A 13,373-nucleotide genomic window follows, 5' to 3' on the forward strand; every position below is an offset into this window, starting at 1 on the left:
CAATAAACATAAAGGTTCTGATTAACAGCTTTGTATCAATAAGCCTAGTGGAGACAATGACTCTTGAGAAGAATAGGACAGTGGATCTGCCAACCATTAATTTTTCTAGATTTGCTGATCAGTAGTACAAAGGCAAACCATCTGGAACCTTTATGCCAGTACAAAATTATTTTATTTCCTGGAAGAAAGGCCTTCAGAACCTTGGATCTTAGTATTAAGACTTAGGCTATTTACTTGCTGTAAGTCAATATAAGAACCAGTCACCTGAAGAATGATTGTGTGTCTTAAATGACAACAACAAATCAACAGAGGTACTACAATTAAAGAGATTATCTCTTGTGTTGTTCAATGTCTCCTTAAGATTGATATATTCATCTTTAAATTTAATGTTGAGAAAATATTTTTCTCAATGCATTTTGAAAGATTCATGTAATTAGCTTCACGTACTGAGAACTATGTAACTTTTTGCTCTGGCTATCAGAATTTTAGCCACTGCATTTAACTCTCAATTGCAGTAACTAATCACAGCCTAGATTTCTAGTCAAAAGCAAGTCCTTTCACTTTTTCTCCCATTCTTGACTTTTGGTCTCCCCCATCCCTCTTCTCACACCCTCCACTTAACAACTCCTAGTTATCTTTCAAGTCTTACTTAGCTCCAGTGGTCCCTGCTCTTAACGGGACAGGTACCCCCCAGTGAGTTATGTGCTCCTTCCTCTGGGTTGTTCTTTTGTCCTTTCCTCTAACCCTGGCCATGGATGAGGTGATCCTTGATTTTTCTCACTCCTTTCCTCTACTCAACCTATGTGTACCTATGTGTCTAATTCTGATCTTTAGTGCCTAGCCCTTAACAGGCGCTTAGTAGACATTTAACCACCAAGGAAGTATAGGGTATAATAAGAATTATACCCTATACTTATAAGACTGTGAGGATGTAGAAGTGGAGGAAAAACAGGAGTTGGTTTGGGGCCACAGCAAAGATTTCTGGGAGATGGACCAAAGCTGGATGCTGAGCATTATTCCTTTTGCTTGCCATGTTCTGGTGTAGCACCTTTGATCTACATAGCTCATATTTTACAAAATGTATTTAAAATATGAATATTAGTATGTACATGCACATGTTTTTTCGAAGAGCAAGTGAGAAACCAAATCATTGCTTTATTTATACTTTCAAAATTTAATAATATTTGCAAGAATATTAGCAGCATAAAATATGTGCAGTCAGATAATATAATTTAATGTACATGCATATTTGTGATTAGGACAGGTAGAGTTTTATGGGTGAGTCTTAGAATGCATATGGAGGTAAACATGCTAATGATTTATAAGATGTTCCACTGAGTAAATGGAATCATTGTTGTCCTCATTAAAACAATGATAGAAAATTTATACGTGCTTTTTAGTAGAAAGTGGTATTTCATTTACATGTGGTTTTATTTCTACCGCAGTATCACTGGATCAACTGTGAGAAAATATTTAAATCTCACAAATTCAAGCACCTTCTGTTTGCTAAACGTTCACATGGTGTATATATGTGCTCAGAGAATGTTCACCAAATAAACTGTTCACTGACTAATGAAAGAAACTCCGTTTAAAAATAAAAATGATACAATTTTTTTATGGAGTGTGCCATTTCTGGAAACTCAAATAAAAAGGATAAAGATTCTTTCACTTCTCATTTAAAAGCATAACATTCTTGTTAGTATTTTACTTAAAATTTCTTGGCCCGGAAGACAAAAATTTACGGCATTAGATTCACTACTTTAATGATGTGACACAGAAGCAAAAACATTCTTTTCTACCTATGGCGTTGGTATGATTGCCTTTTTAGGAGAGAAAAGAACAACACAATAAATCCCTGTATGGTAAGTCTTTTCCCACATCTTTAGTTTAAACCTCAAAGGTAATACATATTTAGCAAGCAGACTGGTACCATAAAAATATGTTTGAAATGTGGTAATCATTTATAACATTTGCATGCATTTAATGACTTATGATTACAGAAAGAATGATTTACATTTCGTATACTGAGAAAACTTACTCAGTGTCTACTTAGATTTAGCAATGCTCTTAAAACCATTTATGAAAACAACCAGTGTCTAAACACTTGCTATCAGCTGTTTTAGCTCTGCTTTTCATAAATATAAGACAATCACAACAAATTAAAGGCAACTCACTTGACTGTCCTGTTACATTAGCTTGAAGAAATTAGTGGCTGGCAATGCTTAGCAGAAAGTGACAGTGCTTTCTCAATAGGCTCACATAGCAATTTTTCTGGGGAAAGTAAGAATCATATCTTTATCAAAATATCCAAAATTTTCTTCCTAAGATAATGCCATTCAATCTCACTGATAAAAGTACAATTGTTGTGCTCCTAAAATAGATAGAAATAAGTAGCTACTGTAATTCTTCAGCCCATAAAGTCATTTGTTGGGAGGGAAAAAATGTTATTTTTCTTGAAATTTTCTGATGAGTTACCCTGGATTGGTGATATTACCTCTGTGAATGACCTAGAGACAGAACGCAGATCTGGGGCTGCCCGGCTCCACGGCTAATGCTCTTTCCTTTCCATCACACGCCTCTTATTTAACTCCTTGGCAAGAAAAAATAAACAAGTCTCTCTGGGTTCCTACATCCTCCCCCCACAGCACCCACCTGTATTTTCTATCAGGAGTGGTAGATGTCACAGGTTGAATTGGGTTCCCCCCCTAATTTATATCTTGAAGTACTAACCCCCAGTACCTCAGAATATGACATTATTTGGAGATAGGGTCTTTACAAAGGTAATCAAGTTAAAATAAGGTCATTAGGGTAGTCTCTAATCCAATATGACTTGTGTCCTTATAAAAGGGGGAAAGTTGAACACAGAAAAATGAATAGAGGAAAGACCATGTAAAGAGACAGTAAAGAGAAGATAGCCACCTACAAGCCAAGGAGAGAGGCCTGGAACATATCCTACCCTCACAGCCCTGGAAAGAACCGACCCTACCCATACCTTAATCTTGGACTTGGAGTCACCAGAACTGTGAGCCAATAAATTTCTGTTTCTTAAGCCACTCAATCTGTGGTACTTTGTTATGGCAGTCCTAGCAAACTAATACAGTAGGTTTTGGACAGAAAAGCTAGAGTTCAATGAAGAAATAGTATGAATGAAGGCAGGACTGGGCTTGCATTTGGGAGAGACAACTGCGACCACAGCAGGAGATCAGGAAGGAAAGGTTTAAGTGGTAATCACAGTATGAGGAACAATGTCACCCTCCTCTGTCCATTCCCATCCTCTATATCCTTGTGGCCTCCATATTCAATCTGTGGTACATTGTTTTGTTCTTATTCATGGAGACTCATACAATTATTATAGGCTAGAAACAACTTCAGAGATCATTCCTTTCAATTATATAACATTATATGGGTTTTCAGAAAGTCTTTACCTAAATCCTTCAAATCAAAACCTTATCATCTGTTCCCTTACCTAGTTGTTATTTGACAGCTAAGGAAATGAACTTTATAATTGTCTTCCAATTATTACAATTCCAAAGGTCATTTCCCAATGTTAGATAGTATGTTTTCTAGCAACTGAGACTATTGTCTTTTTCTGTTCTTTCATTTATTCAGTTTTGGCTATCGATTGATGAGCACGATTTCACTGTGTGAAGTTTCCTAGGATGCAAAAGAGTGATTTATGAGATATAAATAAAGCCCAGACAAGGTACAGTGAAAACACAATGGAGAGAAAAATTATTGGGTGCCTACTGTATAAAAGGGAAGTCCTAGGGGTTTCTTTTTATATAACCTAATTTTATCTGTTTATCAACTCTCTCACCCTGTGGATTGCTAGACATATTTCACAGATGAGAAACTGAGGCTGAAAGAAGTCATTTCAAGTAACAGAGATGGTAGGTTACTGAGCTGAGATTTGAACCCAGAAAAGCCTGTCTTCCAAACTATGCCTTGGCTATGGGGCCATACTTCCTCTGGCTTAGAATATTTGTTAACAACTGATGTTATCAGAGGCAATACTCCTGTAACAGGAGAACTACAACTCTAAATCTAAATGAAGACCCCTGATACCTGACACCCCATCATATTTATCATGAGTTGTCATCACATGCTTATTTGTTTACTGTGGACACCTCAGCATACTTTAAGCACCCTGAAGGTCAGGATGAGCCTCTTTTGGTCACCATTGCATCTTAAGCACCTAGGGCACAGCCTGTTATATAAGGTACTCAATTAATATTTGTTGAATGGCTACATTAACAAATAATTGAATCTAGCTTAAATTTTAATTAGGCTGCTGTTACGAGCTGAATTTTATCCCACAAAAATTTATATGTTGAAGTCCTAATCCCTAGTACCCCCAAATGTGCCCTTATTTGGAGATAGGATCTTTACAGAGATATTTAAGTTAAAATGAGGTCAGTAGGGCAGCCCTAATCCAATGACTGGTGTCCTTCTAAGAGGAGGGAATTAGGACACAGATATGTACACAGGGAGACAATGTCAAGAGACAGGGAAAAGGAGGCTGTTTACAAGCCTGAAACAGAGATCCTTCCCTGATAGCCCTCAGAAGGAAGTAACTCTGCAACATCTTGATTTCAGACTTCTAGCATCCAGAACTGTGAGAAAATAAATTTCTATTCTTTGAGCCACCCAAGCTGTAGTACTTCGTTATGGAAGCCCTAGAAAACTAATATGTGATATATTGAAACTAATTCTCTTTCAGCAAAAAGGTGTATGTTAAGATTGGCCCACTACTCAGTCAATGATATCCAAAGCTTTACAGCTGTTCCAGGAGCATTATCATCCATTCTAAGACAACAGTTCAACTTAATGCATCTTATACACTGCCCTGGCCAGTTCTGAAAGAAGGTCTATACCATGCATCCCAGAAGGAAGACTAATTATTAAACAATAGAGTTACTACTTTGGCAAAGAAGAAATGATATGTTAAACAGCTTGTACAGATTTAGAAGAGAACATTGATTTTAAAATCAATGGAAGGCCTCAATTTTTCCTTTTCTGACCATAGTCTTTGGCAGGCAGTCAGTAGAAGAGTCAATAGCGATAAGTGAAGTTGGTTTGCATTTCGAATTTTGTTGGAAGCTGGGGGAAGGAAACCTAAGAAACGCAAGTTCAGTGCCAAAGTAGCTGATTTTGCCGTTAGGAGAATTCACAACAAGGCTCACAGCTAAAAAGTGAGGTGGCAGAGCAGCAGCCCAGCATACCTACCCGCTGGGTTCTTTTCTGGAGGCAGCCCCTTAGGTAAACCATACAGTCTCCCAAAGCTTCTTGTCACGTTTCTCTTCACTGGTGTAACCACGATAACGCTAATGCCTTGTTTTAAGGATTCTACAGGGTATTGGGGTAGATTTACTTCATGACAGTTCATCTTTCAATTGGCTGGGGCTAATTGTAATCACAGGAACTGACCCACCTTCAAATCTAAAAATCCACAGATCTCATTTATATTCATTTGGTTTCTTCAAACATGACAAGTAGGGAGAATTCTACCGTGATGAAACCAGGATTTTGATATTTTCAAATGCTTTTTTAAAACTGAAAAGTAAACATCCAGGAACATGAAAATGATTTGGGCTTATATTATATTCTAAATGTAGGTTAACTACACTGAGGTATATAAACACTCTAATTGTAATTGTAAATTACCATGTTGTGCAGGAAAACAGACATATGGCAGGTATCTTCATTCACTGAGCTACACTACAGCTCTTTAACATTAATGGACATCTGATTAAAAAAACCCTAATTTTTAGCAATGCCTTTCCAACTGATATGTCCCAATACTCCTCTGTTTAGAGAATTGCCTTTCTTTTACAGAAACTACAAATCTGACTAAAAATGAAAAGGCCAGATTTATTATTCTAAAATATTGTTTTATAATGAGAAATTACCATTTAGAGACAAGAAAGACTAGAAGAATGAATATTTTTAGGAATCCTAGATTTTCTGGAGTCTTCGTTTAGATATAGTTCTTGGATTTTTAAACTGTGTAATACATACAGCAAATTTTTAAAAAAATCACCAGTAATACCTATTATATATATTTTTTCCTGTAATATACCTTTTTCCTTAAAAAATAAAAAAATGACATCATATAGTTTAATAAATTGTTTTGCCTCACTCAACAATCTTTTCTGAACTGTTTGTCAATTTTTACCCTATATGGTGTTCCTTTTTATTTATTTAACCCTTTGTTGAATGTTGTTTCTAACTTTTCATTGTTAAAATTTTTAAAAAATGCTGTGATATCACCCTTATCACTAAATTTTTGCATACATATAACAATTATTTTCTTATAAACATTATTTAAAAGTTGAAATGATGGGCCAAAGGAAAAGCACATTTAAAAAACTTCCCATATGAATTACCCAATAGCCTTTCATGAAGGTTGTACCAATTTACATGACCACAGATGGAACAGCCAAATACTTGTTTCTTTTATTTTGTTCATCACGACCACAACACTGTGTTCAAATTATTGTAGTTTCATAACATCTGGTAGAACAAGGCCCTAACGCTTTACCTTCAAAATTTCCATATTTCCCCAAGTTTCATTCTTCAGTTTAGAATCACTTTGTCAAGTAATACTCCCATATTTCACTAGGATTTTATTGGAATGGAATTGTAGTTTTCATTGTAAAAACATTGTTCTACATAGATAATACAATTTTGTACCCTAAAAAGAATTCATAAATGGATTCTGCCAAGGAAATCAGTACTGTTTAGTAAGTACTATTTCTAGAAGAAAGTACTATTTCTAGAAGAAAGTCATAAACAAAAGTGGCCATTCTGAAAAATAAATCCCTATGACACAGTTTTAGTATAATAAACAATGATGTATAGTACACACATTTTAAAAATATGAAATAATAGAAAACAGATGCTATTTTAAGAGCAGGATAATGTTTTGGAATAAGGAAGGATCTCCTAACACCTCAAGTTTTCTTAGACAAGAAGTAGGAAAACTTCTAGGGAAGGGAGAAATTGTTCTTTATGATAAGAATCTAATTAAAGTGCCAAGGAATCATAAAAGCACAAGAACAATAAAGGCAATAATCAATACAGTATTTGGCCTGAATTTGAAAGACTTATGTAAGAACTGATTCAGGGCCTTTATACTGTACTGGCTAGAGATACCCAGAAAATACAGACTTGAAGAAAACCAGGAATTACCTATTAGTTTTCAAGGGAAAACTCTCAAAAGTAAGATGGCCAATGGGAAGGTGTTGCTTAAATTCTAAAATCGTAGATCTACAGAGTCATGGTCCCCATTGAAAATGTGATGAAGGCTACCATCACCATCTTTGAAGAAAATGCACATATGTACAAACACGCTATTCCGCTTATACTTCAAAGAGGTTTGGCATCTTCAGGTTAAGAATACCTGCCTTGTCAAAAGGAAATACAAGATAAAGGAAACATTTGATACAGAAATTTTCAGAATGATGGCAAAGATCCCACTGAGTGAGTGGTTGGAATTTATGTTTTTAACTGAGGTAGGGGAAAATCTGGCAAATATTGAAGACTTTGGACTGTTGTTTGGAACCTGCCTCTACTAACTCCTCCCCTGAAATTGTTCTAAGACATGTACCCGTGACATCTTTGTTAGTGAAATGATATAGCTTACTTGATTTATGTTATCTGATCTCTGACATTTGACACTGTTAACCACTGACAACATACTCTTGGTTTTTTGAAGTTTGGCTCCATTTTCACTAACCTACGTGTCTTGACAGTGCTCTATTTTCAGACATTGACGAGAGGAAGAAATACACATTGGAAGAAACCAGAAGAAACTAGAAAAAAGCAATTAATAAAAATAAGGGCTAAAATTAAATAATTAGGAAATAAAAACAGTAAATAGGATTAAAAATAAAAAACTTGTTATTTGAAAATACCTGTAGATAAATTCTTTGTAAGACTGATTAAGGAAAAAAGTAGAGAAAAAAATGGACAAGATTAGTAAGCAAAAAGAATACATAAACTCAGATATAATATATGGTGATAGAATTATAAAACCATAAATATTACATGGAGGTGTACGGCAGCAGGTGTGACAACACAGAGGGATTAATGACTTCTGTTTAGTATACGATGACCCATGTTGACCAATGTAGAAGTAGAAAACTGGAAAAGACCAATTTCATGGAAGAGATTGGAACAGTGATTTAAGATGCACCACTGCAAAAGCCACCAGGGAGTTGGATAGTTGGATCAACTAACACAAGTATCCTCTACAAAGCATTTCTGAGCTCAAAAGAAAGTAAGGGAAATTCCCAGGGAATAAACCAAACGGCGCTGGAAAAGTGAATTAGAAAAAAACACATCTTTCAAGAAAAGGGGGAGAACAAGCAAACTCTTGTGTTTCAACAAGGGCTCTGGGTAGGCTCTATGTACTCTTTTCCTGTCCCATCCTCAAACCCTCCCCTGGAGGCAACAATTATCCTGGACTCTGTGTTCACACAAAGTTCTGCTTGGTTTTGATAGAAATAATATACTGACATAGTCTTCTGTGACCTGAGTTTTTCACTCAATATTGTGTTCATTAGAATATCCCTATGTTTACTGATAACCACTAGGAATAAGAGACACAATTACTTTTCAATTAATAAACAGAGAGAAACAAAATATCCAAAACCATCTATGTTTTGGAATGTACGTTAAAGCCAATGCTAGGGAAAAACAACACAGCAGTAAACTTCAACCCCCCTCCCCAAATTTTCCTAAACAGCTCCCATCCCCCGCCCTTACGTATTCTTAACTTCTTTAGACAACTAATGGAGAACTTAATGCTAAAAGCCTTTAAATGAACCCCAGGGACCCGTTTCCCTGGGTTGGACCTCCCCAGAAAGGCAGGCCCCTCAGCTGGAAAGCCTGGGGAGGCTCAGGGTGGTGGCTGGGACAGAGAGGAGGGTTCCTCCCGCAGTGAAAGGGGCAGGGGTACAAAGGTGTAAAGTAGGGTCCCCCATAATGGGGGGAACAGAAATGGAGTCCCGATGTCAGGGGAAAGCACACTGGTCCTCTTGGGAGAGGAGGTCCGACAGTCCCCACCTCCACCAGTGGGGAGAAATCATTGCTTGGCTGACTGCCTATCTTGCTCCGGTTATGGAACCAAACTCGGACCAAGTCCTCCTGCAGCTGGAGCTGCCCAGCGATGCAGCTGATCTGCTGGGGTGTGGGCTTCTGGCACTGCAGGAAGAGATTCTCCAGGCTGCTTCCGATGCGTCTCTCCCTGTATGCCCGTCTGCGCTTCCGAGCCTGCTGCAGGATCGTCTCCATTTTGCGTAAGCCCAGAAGGTTCTCCATGTCCACTTGCTCCAGCCACATCTTCAGCAGCGGTCGCAGCTTCCACATGTTGGCGAGGCTCAACTGCTGGGCCTCGAGGCGGCAGATGGTCGCCTGGCTCAGCGCCTTTCCAAAAAGAGCCCCCATGGCGAACCCCACGTCGGCCTGAGAGTACCCCAGGGTCATCCTCTTCTGCCTCAGCTCCTTGGCCAGCTGCTCCATCTCCTTCTCTGCGGCCGAGGTGTCTTCTGGCAGCGCCAGCGTCGGGATGCACTGCAGGACGAGGCCGGGCCCGGGGAAGGCGACCTCAGAGGGTCTTGGGAACCAAGCGCTCACCCCGCCAGCTCCGACCCGGGGCCGGCAAGGCATCATCTCGTCCCGGAATTCGCACGGCGGGGGACCTGGGGACAGCGGCCACACCTCAGGGCCTGGGCACATCCCCGGCCTGACCCCTGGCAGGACCATCAGCTTGCCGGGGGCCGCCTGGGCTCTCAACCCGATCGGAGTGTCAGCCCGCACCGGCACTGGCCCTGCGGGCCTGTCGCCACCAGTGCCCGGCACGGGGAAGTTTGAGGGCCTGTGTCCGGCCATGGAGTAAGACCGCTCCCGAGCAGGCAGTCTGGTAGAAACCGACGGCTCTCGAGGCTTCAGAACAACCACCAGCCTCGCCCTCGAGCCCCGCCCCCCAGTGGGCTGAGATAGCGGTGTAGGCGGGAGAAACTGAGGCTGAGGGTGTGTATGGGAGCAGGCGGGGAAATCTGGTAGATCCTACTGATGACTGCCTGGTCCCCAGGGTTAAGGGAGGAGCTCCCCTACCCTGAACTTTGCTTCCAACTCCTTCTGAAGTGCAAGTCTCTCTCTTGAGCTTTGCAGCTCCGAGCTGTCTGGGATCCCTTAGTCACTGCGTCCATCCTCTCCCTGAAGGGAACTTAGGTGTTTCCTTTCAGCTCTTCAGAACACTGGTATCTAATCTCTTTCCTCCATGTAATCTGAATGACCGCTTCAGGCTTCACAAATATTTGTTAAATATCTTTATGCCAGTTTTTTTTTTTCTCTTTATGCTACCCCTTCACTCATTAACTGTCCCCTCACTGCTATCTTCATGGTCACAAGTACTGCCAACATCTTTCCACTGCACATCTTCAGTCCCTGTGCCCTAGGAAACCTAAGCATCCCTGCCTGAATTTCTAGTTCACATCAGTTTACTGTCAGATTCTGTCCCCCACCCCTGCACTTTGTCAGCTTCCACCCTCACTGGGGCCAAGTTTCCTGACTAATTCCACGTTTGCCCCACCAGTCCTTCAAGTCCTTTGCTCCCCATCCTACCTCAGCTTCCTGGTCCAGAGTTTCCACATACAACAGAGGCCTGTGTGTTTCATCTTTCTCCCCTCTGGAGACAGGTCTCTGGACTGGCCCCGCCTGCTGTTCCCCACTGAGGACACTCCTTGCAATACCTTACTCACCAACATCAGGCTCCCCTATCCCTGACACCTCTCCCATCAGAGACCCAGGTATCTTAGAATATTTGTCCCTCCATCATGTCCCCGGCTCGGGTAACCAGTCCTAGGCCCTGGATGGAGAAAGCTAAGGAGGGAAGGGGAAGAGAAGATCAGACCTCAGGTTCACAGCTTCCGAGGAGGAGCTTTAGGAAAGAAGAGAGGCCAGTGATCTTGGCTGGATAATCCCAGCCTCCTGCCCTTTCACTCTCCAGCTCAACCATGATGAGGCTCTACTCTACCCACATCTACTGGAACTGCTCTTGATGAAGTCATTGGGGACCTTCCAACTGTCAAATCTGACGGGCTTTTCAAAGTCTTCATCTTATTAAACTTCTCTACAGTATCTGACAATGCTGACTACTCTTCTTGCGCCTCTGTTTTAAATTCCATGAAACGCTGGTAACAGTCAAACCTGTATTTCAGCCTTGACTTTTCTTTTAGTTTCCAGTCTGTATTTCCCATTGCCCCAAATCAAATTCATTATATGCATTTCTAAGCCTGCCGCTCCTCTAGGTCTCCCTGAACTGGTTGATGGCATTATCACCCACTCAGTCACCCAAACTGAAACCCAGGAATTGACCTTTCCCATGCTCCGTAGGGCATCAAATCTTCCATTGTGGGTCTCCTGAAACAGTTGAGCTCTATGGTCTCTCTAGCCGCATCTTACTGTTTTAATTTAGGCCAAATAATTTCTCACTTGCATTATCATAATAACCTTACAATTGGTTTCTTCTGCGTCTCCTTTCAAGTTTATCTTTCATACCTGTGCTAGAGGTAATTTTCCCCAAACCAAACCAAACCAAAACAAACCTAACCAAACCCAACCAAATGAAAAAAAATCTAACCATGTCATTTTTCTCTTAAATTTTTTCAAAATCTAGCTCCTCTTTCCCCAATCAACAAGGTGGGCATTCAAAATCCTGAGTATGGAACACTGTTTTTCACCATCTGGCCCCCTCTTCCTTCCTTTCCCAGCCTCATCTACCACATTCCCCCAAGCTCTCTGCACCTCCAGCTTATTCCATCCATGCTCAGTGAGAATACTTCACTTTGTAATAAAGATGCCACAATTTTCGTGGCTATTATGCTTTTCTTCATGCTGCTCCTTCTATCAGAAACAGCTTCCCCTGCTTGTTGGTCTCATTCTCTCATATCATTCAAGATTCTGCTCAAATGTCACTTCGTTAGAGAAGCTTTCCCTGACCACTCTTCCTAAAACAGCAACCCGTGTCACTCTCTGTTCCCTTTATTAACCTACTTTTTTTTTTTATATTAACAGGTACTGCCACCTAATATATAATTATTTATCTCTCTGTTTATTGTTTGTCTCTGTGCTGCCAAGAGAGCAGGGATTTTGCCTAGTTCACCGCTATGTCTACAGGGCCCACAACTGTGCTTGGCTCAGTAAACATTCCTGAGTAAATGAAGTGTGCTGTATTTCCAGTCACCTTTAAGTCACAGTTTAGAGGACACTTTATGGTGAGACCTTCCCCCAGGCAGAGTTAATTAATGCTTTTGTGGCCCCCTCCTTGTACTCGATATATGTTTTTACTGTAACATTTATCAGTAATTATTTATTTTATGTCTCTGTCTTTCCAGCTAGGTACTTAAGGGCATGCATGTAGATGTTATACAGCCTGGAACATAATAGAGCCCTGAATGATACACTGCTCAATAAATGTTTGCTGAATGAGTGAATGAATCCTCACTTCTACAGTCCTGAGAGTGAAGTACATTTAGTTTCAGTTTAACAATGAGAAACTTGACCCTACCAGGTGCCTCTCCATACTTTCTCTCCTGTACTAGAACAGGCCCTTATGTAGATGGGGGTAGTAGTACTATGAGACTAAATTCAACTCAACACTATAGAAAATAAGGTTGTAGAAATGGCCTTGAAGCCATGGTAGAGGGAGAAAGAATCAAGAAATCACTGCCATCTCTACAGGCTGTGTATCTGATTATTTGTTTAATGCCTGCATCTCCACTGCAATCCCGGCTAGGATATATGCTGGTAAAGAGCAAGGTCCTTGTCTGTCTGGCTTATTGCTAGATTCTCAGCACTTGGAACTATACTTGGCACAAAGTGGGAAGTCAAGAGATATCTGTTTAATGTTAAATAAATGAATCTCTGCAGCATTAATGGTGAGAAGACTTCCACATTTGCCTTGGGTTATGCTTTAAGATGATAGTCTATGAAAAACAGTTTGCAATATACAAAATTTCACTGCTATCTATTCTTTCCAAGTATACCTACATGCTGTTTTTTCAATATTACAAAGCAACCAGTGCCTGCTAAACACAATGAAAGGTGGATCACAAAGAGAATAAAAGACAACAATTATATAAGTTAAGGCCCACATAGTGAAACCAGCCCATTTGCAAAAGAAAACCACAGAGAAATGCTTCATAAGTTGTCTAAAAACAATAGATGAGTAAAAATGTTTTTAGTGAATTGGAAAAAGTGAGGAAAGCTTCATTATATTAACTGAGATAAAACACAGTAGCTAAAAACATTTACTAAATTAAAAAGTAAGGGTATATGAACTTGATGGGTTTTAAATTAACTTCGAT

The 13,373-nt window shown here is 40.0% G+C and overlaps 2 protein-coding genes across 10 annotated transcripts in view; both read right to left on the reverse strand.

The window, feature by feature from the left end:
• The window catches only part of ARB2A (ARB2 cotranscriptional regulator A), a 430,201-nt gene that overhangs the window by 111,861 nt on the left and 304,967 nt on the right, over positions 1–13,373 (reverse strand). The window contains exon 11 of one of the 9 annotated variants that reach the window (XM_082378258.1): positions 10,312–10,887. The exons of the other annotated variants lie outside the window; for them this stretch is intronic. Within the exon in view, the coding sequence (XP_082234384.1) occupies positions 10,820–10,887 (68 nt within the window). The 3' untranslated portion in view covers positions 10,312–10,819. Of the gene's footprint in view, positions 1–10,311; positions 10,888–13,373 lie in introns of those variants that run through there. 9 annotated transcript variants of the gene reach the window in all.
• Positions 5–10,186, reverse strand: POU5F2 (POU domain class 5, transcription factor 2). The gene is given in 2 exon segments (XM_082378372.1): positions 5–8,958; positions 8,960–10,186. Coding segments are annotated over 2 exon segments (1,014 nt in total). The 5' UTR covers positions 9,895–10,186; the 3' UTR covers positions 5–8,879.

Source organism: Balaenoptera borealis (genome assembly GCF_965194805.1).
Source record: "Balaenoptera borealis genome assembly, chromosome: 2".
NCBI classification, from domain to species: domain Eukaryota; kingdom Metazoa; phylum Chordata; class Mammalia; order Artiodactyla; family Balaenopteridae; genus Balaenoptera; species Balaenoptera borealis.